Source organism: Pholis gunnellus, assembly GCF_910591455.1.
Source record: "Pholis gunnellus genome assembly, chromosome: 5".
Lineage (NCBI taxonomy): Eukaryota > Metazoa > Chordata > Actinopteri > Perciformes > Pholidae > Pholis > Pholis gunnellus.
This window is the reverse complement of record NC_136531.1, coordinates 17,998,095-18,025,661: the sequence shown is the minus strand read 5'-3', so window position 1 is coordinate 18,025,661 and position 27,567 is coordinate 17,998,095. Positions and strand designations below refer to the sequence as shown.

The 27,567-nt window shown below is 42.1% G+C and overlaps 2 protein-coding genes and 1 long non-coding RNA gene across 3 annotated transcripts; 1 reads left to right on the top strand and 2 right to left on the bottom strand.

Annotated features, from left to right (window-relative positions):
* Nucleotides 1-3,025: 3,025 nt before the first annotated feature.
* LOC306695615 lies at nucleotides 3,026-5,449 on the top strand. Its single transcript, XR_013767082.1, has 3 exons — nucleotides 3,026-3,172; nucleotides 4,769-4,865; nucleotides 5,297-5,449. It is a non-coding gene; the product is annotated as an uncharacterized lncRNA (long non-coding RNA).
* Nucleotides 5,450-6,286: 837 nt separating this feature from the next.
* Nucleotides 6,287-16,046, bottom strand: dennd1c (DENN domain containing 1C). Its single transcript, XM_079158908.1, has 22 exons — nucleotides 15,962-16,046; nucleotides 14,983-15,047; nucleotides 14,310-14,353; nucleotides 13,008-13,057; nucleotides 12,804-12,923; nucleotides 12,630-12,699; nucleotides 12,444-12,524; nucleotides 11,368-11,421; nucleotides 11,147-11,257; nucleotides 10,765-10,865; nucleotides 10,624-10,669; nucleotides 10,396-10,497; nucleotides 9,869-9,994; nucleotides 9,587-9,688; nucleotides 9,222-9,312; nucleotides 8,983-9,023; nucleotides 8,841-8,891; nucleotides 8,707-8,754; nucleotides 8,476-8,583; nucleotides 8,235-8,317; nucleotides 7,900-8,113; nucleotides 6,287-7,732 (listed from the first exon to the last, which is right to left on the bottom strand). The coding sequence occupies exons 1-22, from the start codon at nucleotides 15,976-15,978 to the stop codon at nucleotides 6,746-6,748; spliced, it is 2,712 nt and encodes a 903-aa protein (XP_079015034.1). The 5' UTR covers nucleotides 15,979-16,046; the 3' UTR covers nucleotides 6,287-6,745.
* A 1,001-nt stretch (nucleotides 16,047-17,047) lies between these two features.
* On the bottom strand, nucleotides 17,048-20,224 carry LOC306696059 (tubulin beta-4B chain-like). The gene is made up of 5 exons (XM_079159548.1): nucleotides 20,038-20,224; nucleotides 18,964-19,072; nucleotides 18,753-18,863; nucleotides 18,326-18,570; nucleotides 17,048-18,232 (listed from the first exon to the last, which is right to left on the bottom strand). The coding sequence occupies exons 1-5, from the start codon at nucleotides 20,092-20,094 to the stop codon at nucleotides 17,420-17,422; spliced, it is 1,335 nt and encodes a 444-aa protein (XP_079015674.1). The 5' UTR covers nucleotides 20,095-20,224; the 3' UTR covers nucleotides 17,048-17,419.
* Between the last annotated feature and the right edge of the window lie 7,343 nt (nucleotides 20,225-27,567).

The window sequence follows — 27,567 nt, the reverse complement described above, 5'->3', positions numbered from 1 at the left end:
TGTTTATGCAACTGTACACAAACACATTATCATTAACATTATTTCCGAGCAGCAGTTGAGAAACTGTTGAACTCGTATAAACTTTGCTGTGAAGAAAAAGATAAAACAGTAGAAAATCAATGAGGGTTTATGTGTTAGACTAACTTCTAGGCATACAGCTGAATGAACAGTTTAACTTTTTTATTGTTATTTTGAGTTCCTTCTGAATCTTGTTCTGGACCTGATAAATCAGCATATTACAAAAAAACAAAACATATTGAACATGCAAACAGACAACTACTCAGGTGAGAGTCATGTTGAGTAATTTCTGGGAAAAGTGAGTTTGAACAGCAGGGACTTTCCTCGATGACGAAATAATGATCAAAATAAAATAAGTTAATAAATACCTTTAAGTTATTGAAGTTGATTTTTTGAGTATTCACAAAGGCTCAATGATGTGAATGGAGGTTGCAAATGTATACAAACTTTTTGAATATCCGCAGAATGACTGGATTTAAATGATGGACCCCATTGTTTTTTTTATTTCTTGGGCCGGATACTGACAAAGGAGGAAAATGCAGTTTATGGTCCCCCAAGTAACCAGGTGGCCCCAATTATTCTGAAATAATATTTGTGAACTGATAATTTGTCAATTTACATTATTGAATCCTTCCTATAGGCAAAATATGTGAACATTTACATTTTTGTTCTTTAGTTTTTTAATTTAAGTTACAAATACAGTAAACTATAAAATATAGCGGTTTATTTTACTGATTCAAATTTACTATGTACGTTTTTAAGGAGCTGTCGCTTAAAATAAAATAAAAAAGTAAATTTAAACTGTAAACGTTTTGATTGTATCTTCTGAATGTAGACTTGGGAGATCAGGTGATGAATACAAGAAGTTATTAACCCTTGTCAACCATCAGGCAATGGGGTACATCTTTTAGTTGAACAGCTATATGGAAATACTGGAATTTATTGATTTCAGCTTGGTGTAGTTAATTAGTGTTGAGGGGAGACCTTTTCAGGGGAGAGACAGGCCGCTTGACTTCTGCTGCTGCTAACTTTCTGCAGCAAAGTCACACCAAAAATGAACTGGATCCGTCTTACAATCAAAACGTATTTAATTAACATTAGAAGCTAGAACAGTTGCAAACTGAATTACTATATGTCCCTTGGGGCAGAGTCCTCACTTGCCCCACCTAATCGGCCAGCCCAGCTGGTCAACTACAGAGTGGTAACGGCGCGAACTGAACCCAAAACTCTCTGGAACTCTCCTATATTTAAAAGTCTCTGTCCGAAAGTTCAAATGTCCAGTATCAGCCTCTGTGATTGGCCGAAATACAATAAACCCCTAATGGCTTTGGCAGTTATCAGCTCAGTGTTTGGTTGAAGTCGTCCAGACTCCTCCTGCTCTGTTGGTCATCTGTCCAGCTCCTCTGTGTCCCCTTTGATGTCCCCTTTGATGTCTCTGGTCCTCGACCTATTCCCTTATATGGTCGTGAAGAGCCTGTCCCCTATCTCCCCTGCTCTCTCTGCCTCATGGCTCAGAACCCCCATACCTATGTGACTATACTTTGGTTCAATACTTCCAATGATTATGTTGAAGACTCCTACAAGTAAACTTATTGCAAAAATATTATATCTTCCATAAGTAAACATCCTGTAAAGCTATAATACATTCCATAAGTAAATATATTGTGACTCTTAACATAATTTACATTCTTATCACTGTGACACTTTTATTCACCACTAGGGGTGTTATTAATTCTACTAAATAATGCTCTTAATACTTAAATTCTTCACATTAGCCAAAGAAAAAAAAAGTTCTGGTATCTTATTAACATAAGATAGATTTTTCAGGAAATGTAGTCAGACAATTACAAAACTATATTGTGACGTTTTTGCTTCCGTTTTTATTGACTGATTAAACGAACACTGATTATAACATGTTATGGTGAGCTTCAGAGGTACTGAAAGATTAGTTTTGTAACCTTTACACAGAGCCAGGCTAGCCGTTTCCCCATGTTTCCAGTCTTTGCTAAGCTAAGCTAAGCTAACAGGCTGTAGCTTCATATTTAACAGACAAAAATGTAGGGATATCATCTAATCCTCAAAAAGAAAACATATAACAGTAAGCCTGTGTCCCAAAATGTCAAAATATTTCTTCAAACATAATGTATTGTAAGTCCAGTATAGCCATACTCTTTTTGTAAGTATTTTTAACTATGGCAGCATTTTAAATCACATTCATTGCATAATACACATTTTATGGACTAAAATTGTTGTTGCACTTTCAAAGGTTATTTCTCATTTTCGACTGAAGGTTTGATCTCAGATCTTTTACCCTTTAAAGCTCATTTAACAGTAAAGTAAATCTGCTTATTGCAATATTCCACACCTGCTACAAAAGGATATACTAGTAAAAAAAAGAAGCAACTCTGTGTGACTCGTGTATAAAAATGGACATTATCTCTTTGCTTAATTTTTATTCTGGATGACTCATTCTTAACTCCTGATAAGCCCCAATCCTGCCTAGAGCAGGCACACCGTGTCTTTGTTCTGCGCGTCCGGAGGAATACTATTTGGACATGAACAAAGTTTGTTTGAATAGTCAAAATGAAAGTAGGCCACTCCAGAAAGCAGATTGTCCTCAGCTGACAAACAACAGCCTCCTATACTTGCACAAGGCCCTTTCTCTCTAATTATTAAACCTTATTGATATCAAGAGTGATTGATGATACGGCAAACACAGTCAATCCAGCTCTCTGTAACCAACTGAAATATGTGGTTTGTGATAAAAAAAATTAAAAAAATAGGAAACCCAAAGTTAGACAAGAACAAATTAAATTTTATGAAAAGAAAGAGAGAAAGAAAGAGAGAGAGAGAGAGAGAGAGAGAGAGAGACAGAGAGAGAGAGAGAGACAGAGAGAGAGAGACAGTGAGAGAGAGAGAGAGACAGAGAGAGAGGTCTGTTTCTGATTGGCGCAGATGGGACACGTGACCGGGCTCATTTACATATGGACAGGTAGGTGAGCGTGGGAGAAAATAGTTTCAGCTATGCCGCGAACACACCGACCCCTGACTGGATTAAGAGTTTTGTCGGTTCGCCAGAGCATCTTGCTCTGAACCAAGTGTCACGTCGGGGCACGTCGTCGCTCATCTCACCTGGACGCTCAAAAACAGACAGGTAAGCCGCGCGGAACTGATCAATTGCAGACTATCCTTGAAGATAACACGTAGCCTACGGGTCGAGCTTGAACCGAAACATTGTCCTTGAGTCATAGAGCTTGAAGGAGCTCCTTCGTGTGTTTACCTATCAGCGGTTTCACCTGTGACGTCACAGCAGCAGCAGGCTCACCTGAGCTGAGACGGCACCGGTTGAACAGGTGAAGCAGGACGTGCTGCATTCCGCCGTGTGCGCGCATGCATCCGCCTGTGGCCGTTTTCTTTAAAGCGTTTATCGGCACGATCAAGTAACTGGGATTAAGGAGGAAATTGGCCTTTTTCTGTGTCTGATTGAAGCAAGCGCCACACGTGAGAAAACAACCTGTAACGTTGACGTGGAAGAACATTTACATTGAGTTTAGTGAAGGCCTAGTTTATTTCCCTTTCTTCTTCTGCAATGACTGCATCGTTATATGGATGAGTTACCTCTGTGGTTCTTACCAGGATTTATTCTGTAGTTTTGGTCAACATGTGGCATGTTAAGTTATAGACTCATTTACACTCATCCCAGTCACAAATGTTGCCATATGTGAAGGATAGCAATGAAGGCACAGTAAAGGTGTAATTTGTTTGAGTTATTCTGTACATTCTGTTCAGCATTTCGGCCAACCAACATTTATTTTTCATTATCTACTAATTAATTATTTGTTCTATGATGCTGGAACAAGGACGTTTGTATTAATTGTGTTAAAAAAGTGACTCAAATGATAAATCAATATTCCAATTGATTTCCTGTTAATCCACTAATTGTTTCAGCTGTAGTAATGCATTTCACGCATTTCTTATATGCTCACACAGTATTTTATAAATCAACATTTCTTCTTAGGCCCTAACTTTCAGTCCATCGCTGAAGAATGTAATACAAACAACCCTCCTGTGAATACTACCTGCGTAAAACAAACTTAACAGAAACGTTGTGTGTCTTAGAGGAGTGTTGATCGACCTTTGAGTTCATTCTTTCAGGAGTTGTTATATTGGACTAAGTTATTTTGAAATGTATGTCTAATGTTTTACATACAGGGCAACACAAATAGTGTGGTGGTGTCGTTTTTTCTCAAGAATTGTAGAGCAGCTCGTCTTCAACATATCAGCAAAGTGCTGCAGTTCTTATCTTGACTAAGTTGTGTCAGTGACATAATTGCTCCTCCTGAACATTGTAGCTGTCCTTCAGTCAGTGTTTAGAATTGATAAGATCTCTTTCTCCTGGTATTCAAAGCTCTCAGCGGATGGGAGAAGCATATTTCCATGACAGTTAAGTTGCTTTCAAGTCACTCCGGTCCTCCAGTTGTGAGGTTTTTAGTCACTCATTAACTGTCTGCATCAGGCACAAAGACACTGTGCATACCTGAGCTGATGATCTCTTATCTCTTCCCCCCCCCTCTTTCTTAAACACATACATGTTAACGGTAACGGCTATTGTTCTCGCAATTGGATTTGACATAGATCTTTCTTAGTTTATGCTCTTTAACCTACATGATCTTCATTTTACTTCTTGGACAGTGATGAGACCCATTTTACCGACCCTTGATTTGTCTGTTTTCTTTGTGTTGTTTTTCAGATGCCCCGCTGTCGTTTCGGTCTATCTGATGCTGTGATGGTCCAGATGTAAGAACACAGGCCTCACAGACTTACAATACTCTCTATTCCTCAGGGAGGTGAGCTCAGACTAAACCCTGTCGCATCATCTCATCCCTGTCTATGTGTTTGCTACTTACTTACTTATGGGTCTGTTATTTCCTTGGGTGTTTCGTGGAAAGAAGTATTGTATTTTGGTACCTATTATAGGGACACTATAAATACCCCCAAATAAAAAGCTCTGTTTAAAGAATATATTAAAACTACACACTTTTGCATATTCAGTTGACGTGCTTTGCTTTGACTCAAAGACTGTAGGGTGCTTTTAATTTAAAGTGCACTCTCTCATGTTTCTCCCCAAATGTAGTACCAAATCCACACAGTTCTCTCTGGGAGATTTATCACTACATAGACTTTGATTGACATGCTTCATGTAATCAATCAATAGTTTTATCTGGAGTTATGCATCTACTGACGCTTCTGCCTGACCTCTGTGCGACTCCCTCCCCAGTTGCATGTCAACCATGGCGACGCAGGTGTTAATCCCACCGACAGTGTTTGTGTCCACCGTGCTGTCCCTGCTCAGCTTGGCTCTGCTGCTGCTGCTGTGTGTCATAAGGAAGAAAAGAAGGATGGAGGGTACGTACAGGCCCAGTGCAGAGGAGAGGAAACAAGTGGGATCGGCGGGATCTGAAAAACCTGGCCTGCCTCTCCCGTTGCCCAAAGAAGAACGCCTCATATGATGAACGTACTGAAGCGGACTCATCAGCCCGCTGCTGTGTGAACCTGCGGATGGATACCTCCTGTTTTTCTGACGTTGCCGGGATGATCCGTGTTTGTCTTTTACACCAGAAAATCTATAGACACACTCGACACTGTTTGCACCGCACCTTTTACATTTTGGTGACAACAAACACACTGATCAGTCAATTCTATCACTGCAAGAAAAGAGGAAATATGTGTCATTTGAGTGTTTGTGGTATTACAATAACTCTCCTTTTATTTTGCCACATAAGGAACATGAGCTTAAGTATATTTTGTATTTGTACAGAGGTTAGTATATTTTTACTCTACTGTGTGTTCTGTTTATTTATATATAAAACAAATTGTTTTACACGATTTCCAGTACTGAAGGATATTGATTAAAACACTGATGACTGTAATGCACTTTTATGTCAAGCTCTGAGAAGTTCAATTTCTAAAATAAATAAAGATCAGTATGTATTGTACACAAAGTGTTTTGTTAATAAATCAGGAATGTGCACACCCCTTTCTCTCCCTTGACCTGGCTCATTGAAGTCATTGAACGGATGTTAGATGTTCAAAATGTTTATTTTATTGGGTTCTAAGTTATTCAGATTCTGTGTGACGGCTTACCAAAAGTGCAATAATTATCCTCATTTGTCAGTTTCAGCTGATGGAGCGTTTCTCTCTCACACATGCGCTAGCAGACAGATATTCAGGTGTCAGTGATGAATGGGCCATCATACAGTAGCCAATATGCAAAACATTAATTGTCCTCACTTTTGGAGAACTTATTTAATTCAACCATGCTGCCGAATTGCCCTAATTTTAAGTGCAATTCACAAGTTATTTCATCAAGTATACAATATTCAGACAAACAAAAATCAGTTCAAATACTTGCAAAATCTTGGCAATGTGCCGTATGTTTGTCAAATGTCATGAACACACATCAGTGAGCCACACTGTGTTAAATGCTTCTTCATTTAAATGAACACACTCAATCCCTCCTCCACTGCTGTAAATACTCACCAGTGCACCAAATCTGTGGCTGATAATAGTCCCCAACAAATGCACCTTTCACTCCAGTTTGTGTAACATTTGCTTAAAGCTGCAGTGCCCAGCTGTTTTAGGAAATTACTGTATATTTGTGACCCACTTTACAATATTTAAGGGACAGACGGGACAAGAAAAACTAAAATGTCGCCAGCCTTATCCTCTAAGCTTCAAATCGCTTCTTCAGTTCAGACACTTTGATCGGAGGCAGGTCTTCACATTCATGCCCCTCTGAGCGTTTTTTCTCCTCTGATATATTTGAGTCACATGGCGGCTGCGTTTGTGCTTTCTCCCTGCTCCAAAGCATGTTGCAAAGTCTCCCAGGTTCAGCCAGCTCCTTGGTCCTGGACTTCTCCTGAAAGCCCCGGCTGTCCTGAGACTGGAAGCGTGCTACAGCAGGTAGCACTTTAGGAGGACAGGGGGTCTGTATCATCTCCTGCTCCTCTTTCTTTACCTCTTCTTCACTCCTTTTGTCCTGAGCTGCTGGAGGTTTAGGGTCAACGATGAGACTCCGAGGGCCAGGAGAAGCTGTGGGTTTCAGATTGTCCTCCTCAGGGTTGGAGTGATGGGGATTCAGTTTTATAAGTTTGTTTAAAGTCACCTCTTTAATGTTCTCCTCCTGCTTATCGTTCCCCTCTCCTTCTCTTGCTTCATTTATCTGCATTTCACTTGTTCTTTTTTCTATCTCTCGCCCCTCAGCTAGCTCCTCATTCTGATTTTGCTCGTCCTCCCTATTTTCTCTCAACCGTTCATCCTTTAGCTCCTCAGCCATTTCTTTTAAAGGGTCCTCTCCTAAACTCACTCTCTTTTCTTGACCCTCCTTCTTCGTCTCTTCCTCTAACCTCACTTCCCCAAAGTTATTTATGTCGTCTATTTCTTCTTCATGGTTCCCGTTTATTGCTACCTTCACTTCTTCCTGTTCCTCTCGGACCTCCCTCCCTCTGATTTCTTGCTCTCCCACCTCACACACTGCCAGCCGACTGTCTGTCCCCTCCTCCTCTGGTACGCTGGTGTCCAGGCACAGCCAATCAGAGTCTTCCGTCAGGTCTGACAACTCCTCTGTGGTTTCCAGATTCCAGCTGTGGAGGCTGCCACTGCCGCTGATGGACAGAGACAGGCTCTCCTGGCTTGGGTTGGCTGGAAAACGGCCCTGGGAAACAACAGCCAATGTAAGACCAGAAATGACCTGTGTGTGTGTGTGTGTGTGTGTGTGTGTGTGTGTGTGTGTGTGTGTGTGTGTGTGTGTGTGTGTGTGTGTGTGTGTGTGTGTGTGTGTGTGAGAGAGAGAGAGAGAGAGAGAGCTCCTCATCTCCTTACCTTCATGATGTAGTCATGGCTGTCCGGTCCAAACAGATCCAGGCTGCGTGTCCCATACAGCAGGCCTCGTTCGTGGGAGCTCCGGGAGCTGAGCGTGTCAAAGATCTCCCCCAGCAGATCCATCTCCTCCGGGTCACACAGCAGTGAATCTTCCCCCTCTTCTTCATCCTTCTGGAGCTCAGAGTCAGGATCAACCACAGGCTCAGACACAGCTCTGAAACACAGGGATAAGAAACAGGAATGACTCGAGGAAGAAAATACTTGCTGCTTATTCTTATGTTTTTTCCAGGGGTATTCCACATTTCTCCATCGCTCAGCTTGTCTCTGACTCTCACCCAGCCCATGTGTCTCCAGTGTCCTGCATGTCTTCCTCGTCTCCGGGAGCCCTCAGTTTGTGAATAGGCCGACGGGGACGAGACTGACATGAGGCAAAATAGCAAACACAGCAAAGGGATGGGAATGGAGCAATAAAAGAAGAAGATTAGTGATGAGGAAGACATGTGTGGATGGTATCTGTTCCAGTGTTATAGAATATTAATACAAATAGATATGGGATTGTTTTGCAACAGATCTCACCCTCCCAAAGTGTTGTGTGATTGGCAGGCGGTTCTGCAAGCAGTCAGATTGGGCACGGCGGTGCGACACAGATCCTCCTCTCTGAAGGGCGTGTTCTTCATTGTGGGCCTGAATCACACACACACACACACACAAACACACACACACACACACACACACACACACACGGATTATTACAGTAAAACCACAAAAGAACTAGATTTATTTGTACCATCATGAACGCTGACCCACCTTGTGCATCAGCAGGTTTTTCAAACCAGACTTGGTGAGACCTTTGGCCTAGGAGAGATTTAAGTCATCGTGAATAGAGTTGTTTTGGTAATGCAGACCAACCCCCCAGCAATAACACCTTGGCTTGTACTCACCCTCATGTTTGCTTTGGACTTCATGTTAAGGATCAGCGCGCCTCCCCCTTTCTGTCAAAAGCACAACTGCATTTGTGTTGCACTTTTCACCAAGACGGGAACAAACTTCAAACTGTTTCATTAAAGGTGAAAAAGAGCTTACCTTTAAATTACCAACTAACTGTTGATAGGATTTGCTTCTTCCTTTAAACAGACAGAAACACAAGAGGATATGTGGTAAGTGAGTAATGTGAAATCACACACACACACACACACACACACACACACACACACACACACACACACACACACACACACACACACACACACACACACACACACACACACACACACACACACACACACACACACACACACACACACACACACGCATACACGCACCTGCAGCTGTTTCACACTTAAAGATCTCCTCCTCAAAGAGATCATCTGGTTCCTTCTCTTTGTTCAGAATATCCAGGCGGCCATCAATGAACTTCAAGACAAAACAAATGTTTGATCAATTCTAAAATATTATTTGATTAAAATATATCATCTTTAACACGAGTATGACTTAGTCCAACTGACCTCACAACTAATTTGTCAGCAATTCTATGCATCTGCATCAAAGGATGTCAGAGACATTTGTTGACAACAGTTTCAACATTTCACTTTACTGTAACGCTTTGCTCAACGGGCCCCTCTCCAGTGATATAATTGCAGTATCTGTCCAGCAGAGGGCAGTAAATAACACCAAGCACAGCGTGTACCTGTTTGAAGGACTGTAAATGAATGGCACTCTGTAGGAACTGCCTCATACTGGCAGACTTGTGATCGAGAAACAGCTCCTCACTGAACCACATCTCACCATCCTGCAAAGAGAGATATGGAGAGAGGTACAAATTAAGAGAAGAATGAGGCCCAAAAATACACATAGGAATGAAGAGGTGTCCTTAGAAATGACCAAATAGAATTGACAAACTATTAATCATTTACCCTACTGTTTAAATTTGTATAAGAAGAAATAATAATAAGCCTTTTGAGTGATTGACCTTTTGACCCTGCAGCGCGTCCCTGTAGCCTCCAAACAGCAGAGCCTGAGCTTTCAGGAAGGCCCTCGAGACACCACAGCCGGGAGACACGGCCTGACGCTTCAAACACGCCTTCAGCCCGGACATCTGGAGACATGGGTACATTTATATCTGTGATATAAATCAAGAGCAACTGCTACTCCAGCTCAGCCACAAGAGTAAGAAAACATGAAGTTGAAATGCAAAATGTGCTACAGGTGATAAACATTTTGTCATTTAGCCTTTGTTAGCCTTTGTTAGATCGTTGATGGTATATATATTTTAAATGCTGATCATCCCTGAGCTGCTACAATGTGTTGTGTATGCACAATTTATTCACACAGTAACCGGGATGCCTGCTTTGTTTCCTCCTGTGTTAAAGTTGTTGTTTTTAAGTCTGTTATGAGTCAAAACATTTTTAATCTTCACGGTTCTACAGACGTGGTGTAAACACAAACAGGAGTACATTACATTGGTATTCATTTCTATTACAATAGGCGATTTATTACCACATCTGAAGGTATCCTTTTCAGGTCGTCAAAGGGGGTTTCCAGAGTGTTTGTGTCCACATTCAAAATTACGACTTCCTCCAACCCACGACTCCTCACCCTCTGTTAGACAGACACAGAGACATACACTGTGATGTGTTGGTCCGGTAGTTTGTGGGGACAAACCTGGTAGATTAACCGGTTTGATATTGCTTGAGTAACTGTAGATGGTTCTATTTAGTAGTTTACCTCAGATAGACTGGTGTGGACCCCTATTAGGTAAGGCATAGGTGCACTGTAACCAAATAAAAAAGGGTGAATCTATTGCAGGAAGACAGGCAGACAGAATAGACAGACAGATACATACAAACAGACAGACAGACTTCTTACCAGCAGTAATCCAGTAGATGGGGTGGCAGGACAGGGATGAAGATGTGTTGCCAGTACATGGGGTATAACACAGCACTGAGTGCATGCACGCAAGACGTCAGCTACACACAACACAAAAATGGACGACTGTTTCAGACAACACCACACAGGACACTCAAGTCTGTCTGTGTGGTCGGCCATAGGCCACATATGGTGGCCAATTTGTGACTTCAAGGTAGAATAATGGAGATCATTTTAGCTGCACTGAGTTTGGTTTCCAAGTAGTTGCATTCAGCAAAATACGGTTGTAGGTTAAGGTGAGTTTCCAGAGAGTGAACATGCATCTTGGAAAAAACGTAAATAAAGTCCTATAAAAATAGAAGAACACAAATGTGTGGCTTACAGTGCTGAGTTTGCTGGCAAAGATGAGGATACGTCTCTCAAACAGCATGCTGGCATAGAGCTGGAGCAGGTTCCCCACATCTACCGCCACAATCAGCTCTGTCAAGTTCCTCTGGTGAATCCACAGACACACACATGTCGGTTTGAATGGGCAAAGTGGACACAACTCCACCTGCTCGATAGGACATACACCCGGGGTTTAGTTTAGTCCTCCATACTCACATTTTCAGGGATGGAAGGGAGACTTCTGGGGTCTGGAGCAATGAAGTATGGAACCTGGTCAAAAAAAGAAACAATACATTAATAAGAGAACGGGGGGAATTTAATGGACGTGTTTTTTTGCTTTCAGTTGGCTTCAACATCATACACTCATGTGTGCATTACAGGTTACAGGATCAGACGTTTCATTCCAAAAATCTCTTTCCATTAAATAATGCTTTTGTTAGATGCAAACTATTGTGTCAGCTAATGTCTTACTGTAACACAACCATTTCGTTATAATCCTTAAGATTTACATGACATCCAAGCACATGTTTGATAGTATTAATTGTGGGTATTTGTTCTGCAATAGCCATTCAATGTATTTACAATCAGTAATGACCTCTCTCTATAGAAGTTTTCATTGTTAAAAACCTTCCCTCTCTTTACACTGTATCAGAGCTGTATCAACGTACTGATAATACAAATACAAAGAATTCCCAGTATTAAACCAGACATGCTGTTACCAAATCAACCAGCACTGAAACTATATCGAAAACGACTTTAGTCAATATTATCTATTCTCACAACATAAAAATGTGGTGGGAGAAACACACGGAGGATTTATTACTTTGGAATGAAGCTCTTGAAATGTAAAAAATCCACGAGATACGACCAGCTGCGGCTTTGATTTGATTTCATTTGAACACACGTCATTTGTTGTGGATACATACACTCAACAGTCACAATGAATGGCAGACGTTAGTGCAAATCGTGTTACGTCTGACTTAAACATTTGATTAGAGGGGTGGGTGGCAAGGCTTTAGTCTGCACACATCCGCTTTAGCCATCAAGCACAAACAGCTAACGTTTTCCAGCAGGAGTTAGTCTGTATCCGCTCAGCAGTTATTCCAGACCACATGAACCCCTGTGGGACTCACCCCCTCTTGTCCCTTTGAGTGTCCAACAGGATGGAACACCTCTGTGCTGACCGATAGCTGCTCTCCCTCAGAAAAAAACACAACAGGCTAACCACTGACAGAAAACAGCCTTAAAGTGAAGTGTGACACCTGCTTCTCACTGTATAATTAGAGATTTACCATCTGCAGAGTGACAGATCCAGCTGCTGGTGGTAAGGGCTGCTTGTAGAGGGCAGCCAGCAGCGCTTTCGTCTCATTGGTCTGTTGAGGACATGATGGTCGTTGGGTTAATAATACTCAAACTAGAGTGTGTGTGGATTAGAGACAGAGGAGAAGACAGAGTATACACACACACTGGAACCTCACCTGTCCTTTTGTGAGGTAATCAGCCAAGTTGTTGAGAAGTTTGTAAAACACTTCAAACCATGGAAGATAACTGTAATCAAATTGATTAAAAAGGGGTTTCATCATGATGTTAAAGTGATGGGTCAACTTAGCATGAGAGTTACTCTTTCAATATCCCCCCCCTCGCACAAATACCTGAGTATGCAAAGGCAGGTATTTGTGTTGTTGGTGAGCCGGCAAAAGCCAAACCGCTGGCATCCCTCAAGGTCGGTCAAAACAAAAGTAAAGTGCTGCACGGCCACTCCCTCCCTCGCTCTGTGCAGATGAATGAGGTGAGAGGAGGACATAATATAAAAATACAGACCAGAAATGTAAACTGGAGTATAGAATTTTACTCACCTTTGTATGTCATACGGGAAGCAGAACCTGGGTAATGTTTGACAAGACTCCTGGAACGAGATGAAATTGTGTAAAATGAAAAGTGTAAAAGTCTACAGCAACGCCAATGGCTCTGTGAGCCTGTGCTTAGGCACAACACTGACAACATGTTCACAATGACAATGTTAATGTTAAGCAGGTATAATTGTATCTAATTAGCATTAACCACAATACACATTTGAGGGAAGGTCAGTTGTTTTGCAGGTATTTGGTCCAGGTCCAAGCGCCAAGGTAAAAAAAATGGGACTTGAAGCAAATATTCGTAGAAAAACGTGAAATTACAACTGCCGGGTCTGTCGGGTGATACAATTGGGCCCAAAAAGACTCAACACTAAGATTTAAATTGGGGAAGAGACGTCTGTAACTCAGCCGATAATTGTTTTAGGTGAATCAACTTCCCAGTATTAACCATTAAATAGCGCTTATTTAAGTCACAAAGTTAATAGTTAACAATACGATTTTTTCCCGAGCCATCTTGGCTTCTTGCGCAACTGAGCAACTTGTATTGGAATTAAATCTGAGCCCTCCTGCAACGCTGTTTTCAATTCTCTTTATACACCCATGATTTGGTCATAAGCCAAAGTGTTGGACAAATCTAAATTACATAATATAAATATGTTGCCACTATATTAAATATCAGAAGATCACTAAAGTCATTACAATTCATCATGAATGGGATGTGTCTGTACCAAATGTCATTGCAATTCATCCAATAGTTGACATTTCACTCACAGCTGCAAATGTTGGACATTACGTGCAATATCCTGGACATAATCAGTAAACTATGTGCATTCGATTTTGCACATACATATCTGCCACTTCTCATACATATCTATGCAACTCACAAAGAAGTAACTTAAGACGTGAGCAATTTATGAGCTGTATTAATCTTATATTAACATTATAATCTATATTGGATTTAGTGAATTTTGGATATACGTGTTGATATTTAAATACTTGCACCATTATTAACATTTTATATTTGAACTCTTGATATTTGTACTCTTTCCAACTTTCTGCAACTGATGCAAAACAATTTTCCTCGAGAGAAATAACGTTCCATCTCATCGTATCTTGTCTTAATAGTTGCTGTGATATTTTAGTCTGAACCAAAGTGGAGGTCTGACCAACCCACAGACCAGCCAACATTGCAATCCCAATAGCTGCACCGCTATCCAAAAAGAAGCCACATCAATCATTTTAGCTTGACAATACATCAACAAATATTAAAGCTTTGCAGAAGCAGCAGACACGAGCGGCTACCTCATCACTGAAGTCCTCCGGAAACTGAAACAGTACACCAGGATCTATAACAGTGAAAAGAATGAATCAATGGACATCATGGCCAATACTGCAAACAAACTATATTTACAAAGTGGGTTCTACAAGGCAACAATGAGTGAAATAGAAGGAAGACAAATCCTTAAAAATGGGTAAATTAAATAAATGTTCAATTCAATAAAAACATATTTAGTACTGTTGATCCCTTCAGCTCACATCCAGCTGCTCAGTCCATCAGATTACCACAACATGCTACGATCTGCTTCAAGTGTCACGCTGTGTGGTTTTTCTGATCACATGACAGGAAGTATGAGCAACTCAGCTCAGCAGAAACACCTTCATATACAGAAAGTCTGATCAACTTATTAGTTCATAACACAAATTAATTTGTGTTGCTTTTTACGTTTGGAAAACATTTCAAATGATAGTTGGCACTCAGATTGGTGTAGTGTGTCATGTACATGACAAGAAGAAGGTGAATAAAGTCACGGGAAGAATTTGAGGAACAATTATTTATCAACTTCTCTGTTGCTGACAAATTACTCTGCACATCTAAACAGTTCCATAACAGACAACACAAGTTATAGTGCTCCATGGAGGCTAAAACACAAGCTGGGAATCACAGAAATCGGCAATACTACATTGGCTCACTCACCTTTGTCTCTGGCTACGGGGCAAGTTGCTTCAAAGAACCAGTAGAAGGTTTGCTCAGGGTTTTGTCTGGCAGGAAAGAGCACTCATGTGAGATTCTACCTCCACAGTGTGTTAGCCACAGAAGACTGACCAAAACATGCTCACATTAATGCTGAGACATCCCAGTGAATCTGCCCAACATTTATCATATTATTCAAATCATCATTTCACAAAACCGAGGAGATTTTGCTCTCAGGATGTCATGAAACAACAGGTGTGCTGATGAAGACAAAGGTAGACAGCGGTCTATCTATTAGAGACAGGTGTCTCTACAGAAAGAGAGTTACATGCAGTGATGGAAAGATATTTCATTTATTTATGCTACTCCACTACCTCGCAGAGGTAAATGTTGCACTTTACACTCCACGTAACATAGTTACTTTGCAGATTGAGATTATTACTACAAAAAATATCAATCAACTAATAAAGGATGATGTATTATTATAGATGAAACTACATTATAGAGAATAGTTCAAATCAGGTCCATCTGCAGCTGCAATATTAAACTTAATGCTTCAATAATTATTATACAATTTTAGATTATATGTATATTATTCTGAAATGGGCCATTCTGCATAATGAGTACTTTTGGTACTTTAAATATATATTGATGCTAATAGTAACATTTTCAATGCAGGGCTTTTATTTGTAAATGAGTATTTCTACACTGTATTGCTACTTTTACTTGAAGGAAATATCTGAGTATTTCTTCCACCACTGAAGTGTGATTACATTCAAATATTCAGAACTTAGTCATATGCAACAAACAAAGATGAACATTTTCAGGCCTACCATGAAGTGTATGGCAACTCACAAAGGGCAACAGAGTTGCTGCAGGAAACTTCCTGTGCAGTTGTGAGAGGAAGTAATAAAAACCACAAGAACAGACTGACGGGCAGAGAGATGAGGGGAGTTGAGCATAAATGAAAAGATTAACTCACTTCAGTCTGGAGCCCATGCTGTCTGGATGTGTCTGTGTCCATGTGTTGGTCCAGGAGGGCAGAGATATTCAGCAGGTGCATCAGATGATAGTCATACCTCGTTCCTGATGCAGCTGCTGTGTAAACGGAGGCAGACAACAGCGGCAGCAGGAGTCTGCAAAATCAGCGCAATCGGAGTGACAGAACACTTCCTGATCTATGTCAGTATATGTGTGGTGTGTGTGTGTGTGTGTGTGTGTGTGCGCATATATATGTATGACGTCTGATATAAGACCACCTCTTCAAGCTCAGAAGTTATTTTCACTTCTCTTACATTTTCATCATTTTCCCTGTTTCCTTTAAATTACTTTGATCTTCTCATCAGATTTTTTTTAAATTAGCAGCCATCAGGTCAAAAGGGAACCATTAATTACAAAAACACAAATCAAGTTAAAGAAATCGTATTTTCAATCATCTATAGAAATAACCATGAGAAGTACTACTGCCTATTCAAGCATTACAGACAGAGGAACGGCCATTAACACTCACAGCCATGAGCCAACTTACAAGTATTTGAACAAGAACACTGAGCTGATCTTGAGACTTGATTTATCGCTTTAAGTAAGATATACTTGATATTATTATGTCATATAGTCTCCATGAAAAGCTGATTGATGGAGTTACTTACACTTGATCAAACAAAAAGGCTTCAAAATCCTGTTTTAATTTCCTAATAGGAAGTATTTCTGATGCGTCATAAAGCACTTGGTGTTTCAAGTTTCATAGTCGTAAGAGGCATCAAGGTTTTCCACATCCTGCTGACAGAGGCACTAAACTCATAGGTATCAGTACTGCCTCCTACTGGTGTTCAAGCAATACTGCCTAATCTGTAGGTCTCCATTTTGGTTTGCCTTCATACTGGGACGTCTGAGTAAAACTGAAGGTTTTTATGATTCTTTTTGTTCCATTTCAGTCAAAATAAGTCTATTTTTGTTATGTGTCAGAAACACTTTATACACATAAATAATACCGTTTGTCTCCTATTGCATGTATTTCATTTTTAAATTTATCACAGAGAAGAACATCAAACACACAAAGGGATATTTTTCCAACAAATTTATTACAATCAATGCCAAATTAGACAAGTGATCAAATTTGCGTTGAATGGTTTTATTGAATACTTGGCCCAGGTACTGTTTGACTGGTGGCGATGAACAAACATCAACAGAAAGCTACAGACAAAAGACCACAAGCACAGTTGTTAGCTACCTCTATATGAGCACTGCGAGTTAATAAAGTGAATCCTGCTGGGGCTGGAGGAAAGGGGGTCGCCAGTGGAAGGAAGAGGAGAGGCAAACAGAAACAGTAGGATAAGAGAGGAGTCAGAGAAAGAGAACAGAGCAGGAGTGAAATGAGTGGATTGATTGTTGGATGGAGTTATGACGAGCGCAGTTGAGAAACGATGTGCGACTTTTAGCCTTAGGCCACCTCCTCTTCTCCCTCCTCCTCAAACTCGCCCTCCTCAGCCGTGGCATCCTGGTACTGCTGGTACTCGGACACCAAGTCGTTCATGTTGCTCTCCGCCTCTGTGAACTCCATCTCGTCCATGCCCTCGCCGGTGTACCAGTGGAGGAAGGCCTTGCGGCGGAACATGGCGGTGAACTGCTCGGAGATGCGCTTGAACAGCTCCTGGATGGCCGTGCTGTTGCCGATGAAGGTGGCGGCCATCTTGAGGCCGCGGGGCGGGATGTCGCACACGGCTGTCTTGACGTTGTTGGGGATCCATTCCACGAAGTAGCTGCTGTTCTTGTTCTGCACGTTCAGCATCTGCTCGTCCACCTCTTTCATGGACATGCGGCCGCGGAACACGGCGGCCACGGTCAGGTAGCGGCCGTGGCGCGGGTCGCAGGCGGCCATCATGTTCTTGGCGTCGAACATCTGCTGTGTGAGTTCGGGCACAGAGAGGGCTCTGTACTGCTGGCTGCCTCTGCTGGTGAGAGGGGCGAAGCCCGGCATGAAGAAGTGCAGACGAGGGAAGGGCACCATGTTGACGGCTAGTTTGCGGAGGTCAGCGTTGAGCTGGCCGGGGAAACGCAGGCAGGTTGTCACCCCGCTCATGGTGGCAGAGACCAGGTGGTTGAGGTCTCCGTAAGTGGGTGTGGTGAGTTTTAGGGTGCGGAAGCAGATGTCATACAGGGCCTCGTTGTCGATGCAGTAGGTCTCGTCTGTGTTCTCTACCAGCTGGTGGACGGACAGTGTGGCGTTGTAGGGCTCCACCACAGTGTCTGACACCTGGAGGTAGAAAACGCAAAAGGTGAGGGGGGGTAAGTCAGAAAAGGAATAAAAAAAAAAACACCGATCAGCAGTGCCAGGTGATCACTGTACCTTAGGAGAGGGCACCACACTGAAGGTGTTCATGATGCGGTCGGGGTACTCCTCACGGATCTTGCTGATGAGCAGAGTTCCCATACCAGAGCCGGTACCACCGCCCAGGGAGTGTGTGAGCTGGAAACCCTGCAGGCAGTCGCAGCTCTCAGCCTCCTTCCTCACCACGTCCATGACTGAGTCCACCAGCTCAGCTCCCTCTGTGTAGTGACCCTTTGCCCAGTTGTTACCGGCTCCACTCTGGCCTGGATGTAAAGGGTTAATATTAAGCCTTATTTATCCTGCCAACGGGCATTAGTTCATTATGTAATAAAGGATAGTTTAATACAACAAGTCGCTCTAATACGCTCATAATTAAAATGACCTTTACTTTTTCTATGTTATAACGATCGTGTGTGTGTGTGTGTGTGTGTGTGAGATCATATACCAAAGACAAAGTTGTCTGGTCTGAAGATCTGTCCGAAGGGGCCAGAGCGGACAGAGTCCATAGTGCCAGGCTCCAGATCCACTAGGATGGCCCTGGGCACGTACTTCCCACCTGAAAACACAAATGCATGCGTCAAAATATATATATTTATTTTTATTAGAAAAGAAAAGACGGATCATGAGAAGACCAAGTTGTGTTTAACGGTGCTGACCCGACGCCTCGTTGTAGTAGACGTTGATTCTGTCCAGCTGCAGGTCACTGTCGCCATGGTAGCTTCCTGTTGGGTCGATGCCGTGCTCATCGCTGATCACCTCCCAGAACTAGACGGATTAACAGGAACCACAGCAGAACTTGAATAACACCGTTACTGACATTTGACAATGACTTTTTATTTTATTACATTTTTTTAATTGGATAAAAAAATAAAAAATGTAATTCAGACAAAGAACAGAATATACGATTAAAATGTACACAGTTGTTCTTGTGGTAACAAAAGGTTTGAGTGGAGGTTAATGAATTGACAAAAAATGTGATGATCAAATAATCATTCGTCATTTTCAAGCAAACGTGCCACTTTTCTCTGATTGGATTTCGGACTGGTGGGCAGACAAAACGAGGACATCATTACATTGTGTTCACGGACCAAATGATTAATCGATTATTTAAGAGAACAAGTGACCGATTCATTAGTAATAAAAAACCCTTTTTAGTTGCAGCCCCAGAATGATATTGTTAACATCATTCTGATTCATCAAATCAATATCTGGTTCACAGATATCTGCAGCAGATGGGTTGATCTACACTGAAAATGAGGCTTAACTCATTATTTTATGCAAAGCAGCCTATTGGGGTTTATTATCATTGCAATTAAAATATGACTTAATATGCATGTGTTGAAAAACTGGGTGGCTGCCGACGATGCGCTGTGTTCTGCGTCTGAACCACACCCCTCTCCCCCTCTCTCGCCCCCCCCCCTGACCAGACACACACGCAGTTTAGAAGCTGTCGTTCATTTAAGGGGCATCGGAGACAGCAGCGGGGGATGTCTCGGCTTGCCACCGCCCATCCCAAAAGGATGCTATTGTGCGCTGCCTTCAGCAGTGTACCACGCTTTCCAATCCACTGGGTTGACCTATTTAGTATTTCCTGTGGACAACATGGCCTCGATTCGGCCGACACGTCGACATAAACACCGTCAACCTCGATTTCAATCATATAAAAGCGAGAGCAGTTAACAGGTTAAGATATCAAGATATACTGTCGACGTGTGTGCGGGTTTTCATACCTTTGCTCCAATCTGGTTCCCGCACTGCCCGGCCTGCAGGTGCACTATTTCACGCATGTTGTTGCTGTGGTGTGGGTGTGAGGAGTCTCACGGAGAAACAAAGGAAGCTCGGCTGACGACGGCGCTCTGGTTCTTCGAGGGTTCGGTCCTGTTCCTCCTGGTGTAGTCGACTGTCTGGCTGAATGGCGGACGAGCTGTGTGGCTACGTAGAGAGCTCGCGCCTGCGTAGTACGCTCCCTGTCTCGCCCTTCCCTCCGTCCGCGGCTGCGCAGTTCATCCCGGTGCTGCAGCATGACGTCATCTCCATGGCAACGGGAACCGGGCACGGCCGGAATATAGGCCTGCCTGTTCTGTGCTGTAGAGAGACCGGCTGTCGTGGGATTGAAATGGATGTGAGATAACACTGGAAGGATAAACAGCCGGGATTAACTTCTTCTTAAAGCTTGAAACACGGGGTTAAATGTATGCTGACATTAGCATGCATTTAACCCAGTGTTTAATGTAACAACTCCAACAAAGGAGTTAACACCGATCCTGAGTGTGATGGCGACGTGTAGCCTAGAAATCAATGAATTAGCAGTAGAAAGACAATGTATGATAATATCATAAATATGCATGTTACATTGTCTTTGTCTCAGCAGTGGTTAGTGGGTGTGTCTGGGTGTGGGTTGTCTTTAGTCATTGCCTGGATAGGAATAGTGTTGGCATTAAAATGATTCACGTGTCACGCAAAGACTTGCAGTAGGGCCTAATGTGAGCTTGCAAAAAATGTGTTGTTGGGCCCATTTCCAATCCCCCACCCCCCCAACCCCCACTGTCCTCTGTGTATTGCACATGTCCAGGTTCAGTTGATCCTCCGGCTCGACATCTGTCCATATCTAACAGCAAACGTGTTTAGGTTTGGTTCGAATATGCACTTCTCTGAGATGCTAAACTGCCAAATTCCCAAAGAAACTGACGTGACCTCAGTGTCTTCAGTGATTGGGTTGTACAACCCAATTGAACGTTGTCCATCATTAGGCCATGACAGAGCTCTTATTAGCAGCCTGGGCAGCTTTTTGAAACTGTTTTCAATGAGATTGAAACAACATTTTACGTAGCTGCAGCCTCTGTGAGCCTTGTGATTTAGCAGGAGTGCCTTGAACGCCTCAAGTTGAATTGATTCAACACAGAGCAGATTGCTGGATAACTGAGGCTATATGACTTTACCAACCATAGTTACCATGCAGTTGCAGCAGAAGGCAAATTAGTGCAGTAGCCTACTTGAGATTTGTACAAGTTGTTTTTATTAATTTAAATTGCATTATAAGCTATTAAGTGTTGTCCAGTTTATGCTTTGTGATAAAGCATAAAAAACTATTTATTACCATTGCCGAGCAACAATATAAAAAAAAGATGCAGAAAACTGCAAAAAACGCTCCGTCTGATTGATCAACAAAATGTAGTGGGGTGTGTCTTCGCATTTTCCACCTGCTCCGTCTGATCAGGGCCATATGAAGCAACCTGCTATTTTGTTTGAGCTGTTGCCAATACAGGCAGGACGTTTGAAAATGAGACTAAAAGAGAGCGAGGAAGGAAGAAGAATGTGAGTCATCAAACAAGAAGGCATTCCCCAACCTCTTCTCAGGTGTCCAAAGAAAAAATCAAAAGGGGAATAAGGTGGTGAAATCTAATCACAAGTGATCACTCACTGAACTGCAGTCGTCTATTCCTGAAACCGTGTGGATCCATAGTATCTGGTTTCATTCTACCACATTACCTTCAACTACATCCATGACGCCCAAAGGTCAGTAACTGCAAATTAACCAGTCGGTACTGCAACCAGACCCTGAAATACATTGAAGCACAGTCAACAGGCCATAGACTGTATACAGGAAGTGAATGTAGTCTCTGTGACCCCACCCACTGTTGTTTTTGAAGCCTCAAGTTCAGCATTTTGACCGTTGCTATCTTGTTTTTTTGCAACCAGAAATTACATGAGAGATTAAAAGGTAAGTACAACTGAATGCTAACATTTTTTTTAGGCGACCAAAATGTTCCAATTTACTTCCTCGAAGTGAAAACACACTGCAAAAGAGTTAAAGTTGTTAGAGGAAACACGGACGACTCCCAGACCGAACAACGCTGTTTTGTAGTGTTCGGCAGCTGAGATAGCACAGCGTTCAAATGTGAAAGAATAAAATAATTAACTATAAGTAACTAGTATTTGTTCGGTAAAATAAGACTAAATTAAATAATCAAGACAGTTGTTGAGATGGGAGTGGATTTGCTCTTCCCACCATAAAACTGCACCCGCTTTCTCAAGAAGATAAATCAAGAAGACGTCAGCTCTATATGAAAATGACCTTCCATATACAAATAAGAAAGTGCAAAACCTTCATAAACTAAGTGAGCTCACAAGCCTTTTGGAGAAAGTATTAGGAACCATTGGGGAGTCTCTCAGGTGAGTAAGCACGGGATGTGGTGACATTATCTAGTTGAGCTAGATCTCTTCTCCACTGTTCCCATGGCGGACGAAGCTCATCTGGGAGAAGATCGTCCCAACTTGTGCCTCTCTACACATCTCCTGAAGAATGATCTTTGCCTTGAGCAGAACTGGCGCCACAAATCTGAGAGGATCATACAGTGAGGCTACTGTGGACAGAATGCCGCGGCGTGTTGCAGGCTGGTCCTTGAGGCTGACGTTTAGTCGGAAGTGGTCAGATTTCACATCCCACTGAATCCCGAGGGCTCTCTCAAGTGGCAGGTCATCAAAGGCAAGATCCATATTCTTCACATTGGTTGCTCGTTCAGAGGGTGGTATACTCTCCCGGACATTTCTGTCGTTCGACACAAACTTGTGTAGTCGCAGACCACCCATGGCACAGAGTTCACGAGCTTCTGGCATGCTGAATTTGCATCTTCAGTGCTTTCAAAACTTGCGAGCCTGTCATCGATATAGAAATCCCTCATTATAAACCGTGAGCCTTGATGGTAGAGGTCTGCATTTTCCTTAGCTAGATGCTTCAATCCGTAGTTTGCGCATCCAAGGGAGGAGACTGCACCAAACAGATGCACCTTCATCCAGAATTCGCTGGGTGGTGAGTTCAAGACTCCTTGCTTCCACAAGAGAAAGCACAGATAGTTGCAATCAGCCTCATCCACATGAAATTGATGGAACATTTTCTCAATGTCACACATCAGTGCGACAGGGTGCCGTCGAAAGCGGATTAGAACTCCACTCAAGTTGTTCAACATGTCAGGCCCAGGGAGGAGGTGGTCGTTCAAGCTGGTTCCTTTGTAACTGAAGAGCAATCGAACACTACGCAAAGTTTATCTGGCTTTCTTGCATGATAAACGCTGTGATAGGGAATGTACCATTTCTCACCTTCACTCCCACTGTCTACGATCTGCTCTGCGTCTCCTCTGTCGATTACCTCTTCCATGAATTTGACATACAGCTCCTTATACCTTTCGTCCCGTTTTCAGGTGGTTGAGGTGTATGATGGCTGAATCTTTGTTGTCAGGTAAGCTGGGTCTGCCTTTAAAAGGCAGAGGCATTTCGTAGTGTATATCTTTCCGTATGCTCTCATCAATCTGTTGGTGATGTCGTCTTGTGACACCATTTTACAGTCACTACCATCCTTGAAATCGGATTCTAGAATTCGAATAGCATCTGCAGGTGTTACTATAGAGGGAGCTCTTTAACAGTGATTCTGTGACACAAGCCACTTGTGCTCAGTGAGTCACGGCTTTGTGATGAGCGCCCTACAATAGACCATCCTAGATCTGTCCGTACAGCATATAGGGTTCCTCATCTCCTCCTAGAATGACTTGTCTTGGTGCCATTGCTCTGGAACAGTTGTAGCCTATCAGAAGTCCTACTTCACAGTCCTTTAGTGGTTGGATTTTGTCAGCTATTTCTCTGAGGTGGCTCCATTGTTTAGCCTTCTCACAAGTGGGAATGTGAGCGCGGTTTATAGGTATGCAGTCTTTTGTGTAGGCAACTGGAAGATCAACATGAATGGATGAACTGTATCCTCTTACACAAAGGCAAGAAACACACTCACTTGGGAGACCCGTGTTCTTTCCAGTCATGGTGGTCAACTTCAACTTCACTGGATACTTGTCAGCAACTAAACTGTCACTCACTTCTTGGTGGATGAATGTGGTTTCACTTTGAGTGTCGAATAGAGCGTAGACAAGCTTCTCAACCGTAGGGTTGTGTTTAGATGACACTCACATAGGCATTACCATTACCATTGCTACACTGAGTGACGTTGCAGTGGCACCTTGATTTGTCCCCGTTTCTATTGAAGACCTTTCCTTTCCATAGTTGTAGTCATGGAGGACTGTAGGATGCTTTCCTCTGCAGTTGTCATAGAAGTGACGGTGACGACAGTCTTTTGCACTGTGGCCTGATTTTAGGCATCCATAGCAAAGTTTCTTCTCCCTTACGTAGTTCCATCGCTCTACCAACAATAGCTCCATGAACTTGGGACATCCATGTAGCTGGTGTCTATTATCTTGACAGAGAATACAGGGTGTTTTAACCTTTATCTGATTCGACCTTTGGTTTGCGTCGTCTGTAGCTGTGTGAGTGGTGAGAACACTGGTAATGTCTCTTTTCAGTGTTAGAGTCTGATGTATGGAGAGCATGGAAAGATGTAATTGGATTGCAGGCAATCTCAGCTTCAGTTGACACAAAGATTGCACAGTCCTTAAGGCTATGTGTGACTTGTCGGTTCGAGCTTGAAGCTGCCCAGTCTGGTAGTTTATGGTGAGCTTCTGGTTTTCCTCACAGTCATTTAATATGTCGAGACCCTTGACATGAGGTGTGGCATCTTGACAGGCACTCAGAAAATCTGAGAAGCTTCTGAGTCCTTGGCCAATTGGTAAGCTTCTCTCTGAATGCTCTCTGAATGGTGAATGGCTGTCCAAAGCAACAATTTAGCTTGTTCCAGGCATCCTGATAGGCTTCATCATTGTTTCGGAAGAAAGTGCCATCTAGCACCTGACGTGCTGGACCACCAACATATTTCTTCAGATAGTAAAGTTTTTCAGCTGGAGTGATTGCACTTTGGTCGATGAGTGAGGTAAATGCTGCTTTCCATTCGATGAATTGTATTGCATCACCACTGAAGATGAATGGCTCTGGAAGAAGGAGCCTAAGCTATGCTGTCTTGAAAGACCTGAGCAAGAGAGCAAATGTCTGTATGAGAGGGTGTTGCAGCATGTGAAAGAGGGACTGTGGTTACGGGATTGTTCCTTTCGGTGTTAGTGCAGTCAGTGGCTTCACGTTCCATCTCCTTATGGTACACCTTAAGTTTGGCTTGAGCTGCCCGCACTTCCTTCTCTTCTTGTGCCTCTAGAGCAGGGGTGTCAAACTCATTTTCACTCTGGGCCACATCAGCATCAAGGGCCAAGAGGAGCGGCTGTTGCCGGACCTTCGTCGACGGACGGACGGACGGACGGAGGGTGCAGGAGAGCGACTGTTGCATCTCCACCGCATCCGCTGGCGGCAGTGTGCTCGAGCGGATCGGGTAGGACCTCCGCTGTGCGCATTACAGAGAGCAGTGGATAATTGTAATTTGTATCAAGTCTGATTTTAGTCTATTTTTTTTTTTTTGCTGGCTAATTCGCGGGCCACATTGCTGGCGGATTCGCAGGCCACATAAAATGACGTGGCGGGCCGGATTCGGCCCGCGGGCTTTGAATTTGACACATGTGCTCTAGAGCTTTCCGTTGCTGTTCGTCTAACTCTCGGATCACTTCCCTTTGCCTTTCTTCTGCTACCATTATCTTATAATTTGCTTCCTTCACTGCAAGTTCAGCAGTTGCATCCGCACGCTTAGCTGCCGTGGACGAAGTTATGGAATGGTGTTCAGATTTGCTGTGACTTATAGAAGAAGCAGCAGATCCCTAGACAGACTTTGCACAGTCACGGTGGAGCAGTTCATGAAGGCGGCGTCTTTCCTGGTCCTCATTAAACTCTCCTTCTTCGTCAATTGCTCTACTATAGGCGATAGTAACATTTTCCGCGGTGCCATAATGACTTCTGCTGCTACGAAGGGGGGTGATAAGATGATTCAGCATCCTGCTGAGAGACATGGATATGAGGAAGAACGGTATATCACCGAATATATCAGAAAAAGCCGAACCAACAGCAGCAGAGTAAGAGATGGAAGAATGCGATTCAACAAACTACAATCATCCAACAACTTTCACGATGCAGAGAAGCCCTCAGAGGAACAGTGTGCAGCTTAACCGCCCATCAGAACCATCAGGTGACAAAATACCATTTATAAATGTAAATTACTTTGATGTTCCTAGGCCAAATAAATGTAAGTCACATAATAAAATAATCTTAGATAGAAATATCTTAGGCCTAAAGATCTAAATTAAATTTAAATAAAAACTAACATAAAGGCGCTTCATGATTTTCCTTAGTGCTTCTCAAACTCTCAACTGCTGAATGGTGCAAAAATGTTTTTGAGCTAAATTTAAGGTATAAACGTCGCATTTAATTGTGAGATTGATCACTGATCCTACCTGCAATAATTTTGTTTGTGATTTATCGTTATTCATTGTATTCGTTATCATATTTATTTTTTTATTTTATTAATTTATTTTCTTATAATAGTTTAGTTATCTGTATATATATATATATATATAGTAGCATTGATTAATATCAAACTTTTTCAAACTTGGGTGCATGGCGTCCAAAATTGAATCGATAAGAACCCACGGTGACACAGTTGTCACTGACACTTTAAATATCCTGGAAAGTTCCTTAAACAGCTTAATCCTTGATTTTAACTTTTGAAGTCCCTAAGTGACACATGAACATCCTGGTGAGGTCATGTGACAGTGAGTTAATTTGTGTACTTATGACATCACTCCCAAAATGGCTGCCTGGCTGGTCAGCACATTTGACAGAACTATAATTTCAAAAAGCTTGTTTTTGCTGCTAAAGGTTTCAACACATTTAACAATTCTAATGCTTTCATAACATGTCCTACATTACATCTAAACTGTTCTGACCATGTTTATCAAACTAATTTATATATAAAAAGTTGTGAAAATATTGTTGAGACAGATATGTCACATCTGGCTTTTAACTTTATAATTGTCTCAGAAAAACCAATGAGACGTATTTGTTACAATAAGAAAAATATTAATGAGCTGCTCAATTGATTTAACTGATTCAATTATTTTTAATAAAATATGTTCTTTTGTTGAATTCAAAAGACATTTAAACAAATAAACTTAAAATAATATCATATTGAATAAATTATTTATAAAATGTATTATGAAAGATTTTTTGCATATCAGTAAATAAAACACACAAACAAACAACATTTAACTATCCTATTTTGGTCCTATTTCAAACTAATTTCTAATTAATTCCAGTTCAGGATGCACTGAAGATCAAGGAGAAGACATTTCTTTCTTGTAAAACAGATCTGAAAATTATTTTTTGGTCAAGCCTAACCGGAAAAGGTATAATTTTGATGTGTTGTGGAAATGCAAATAAAAAGGCATATCTTT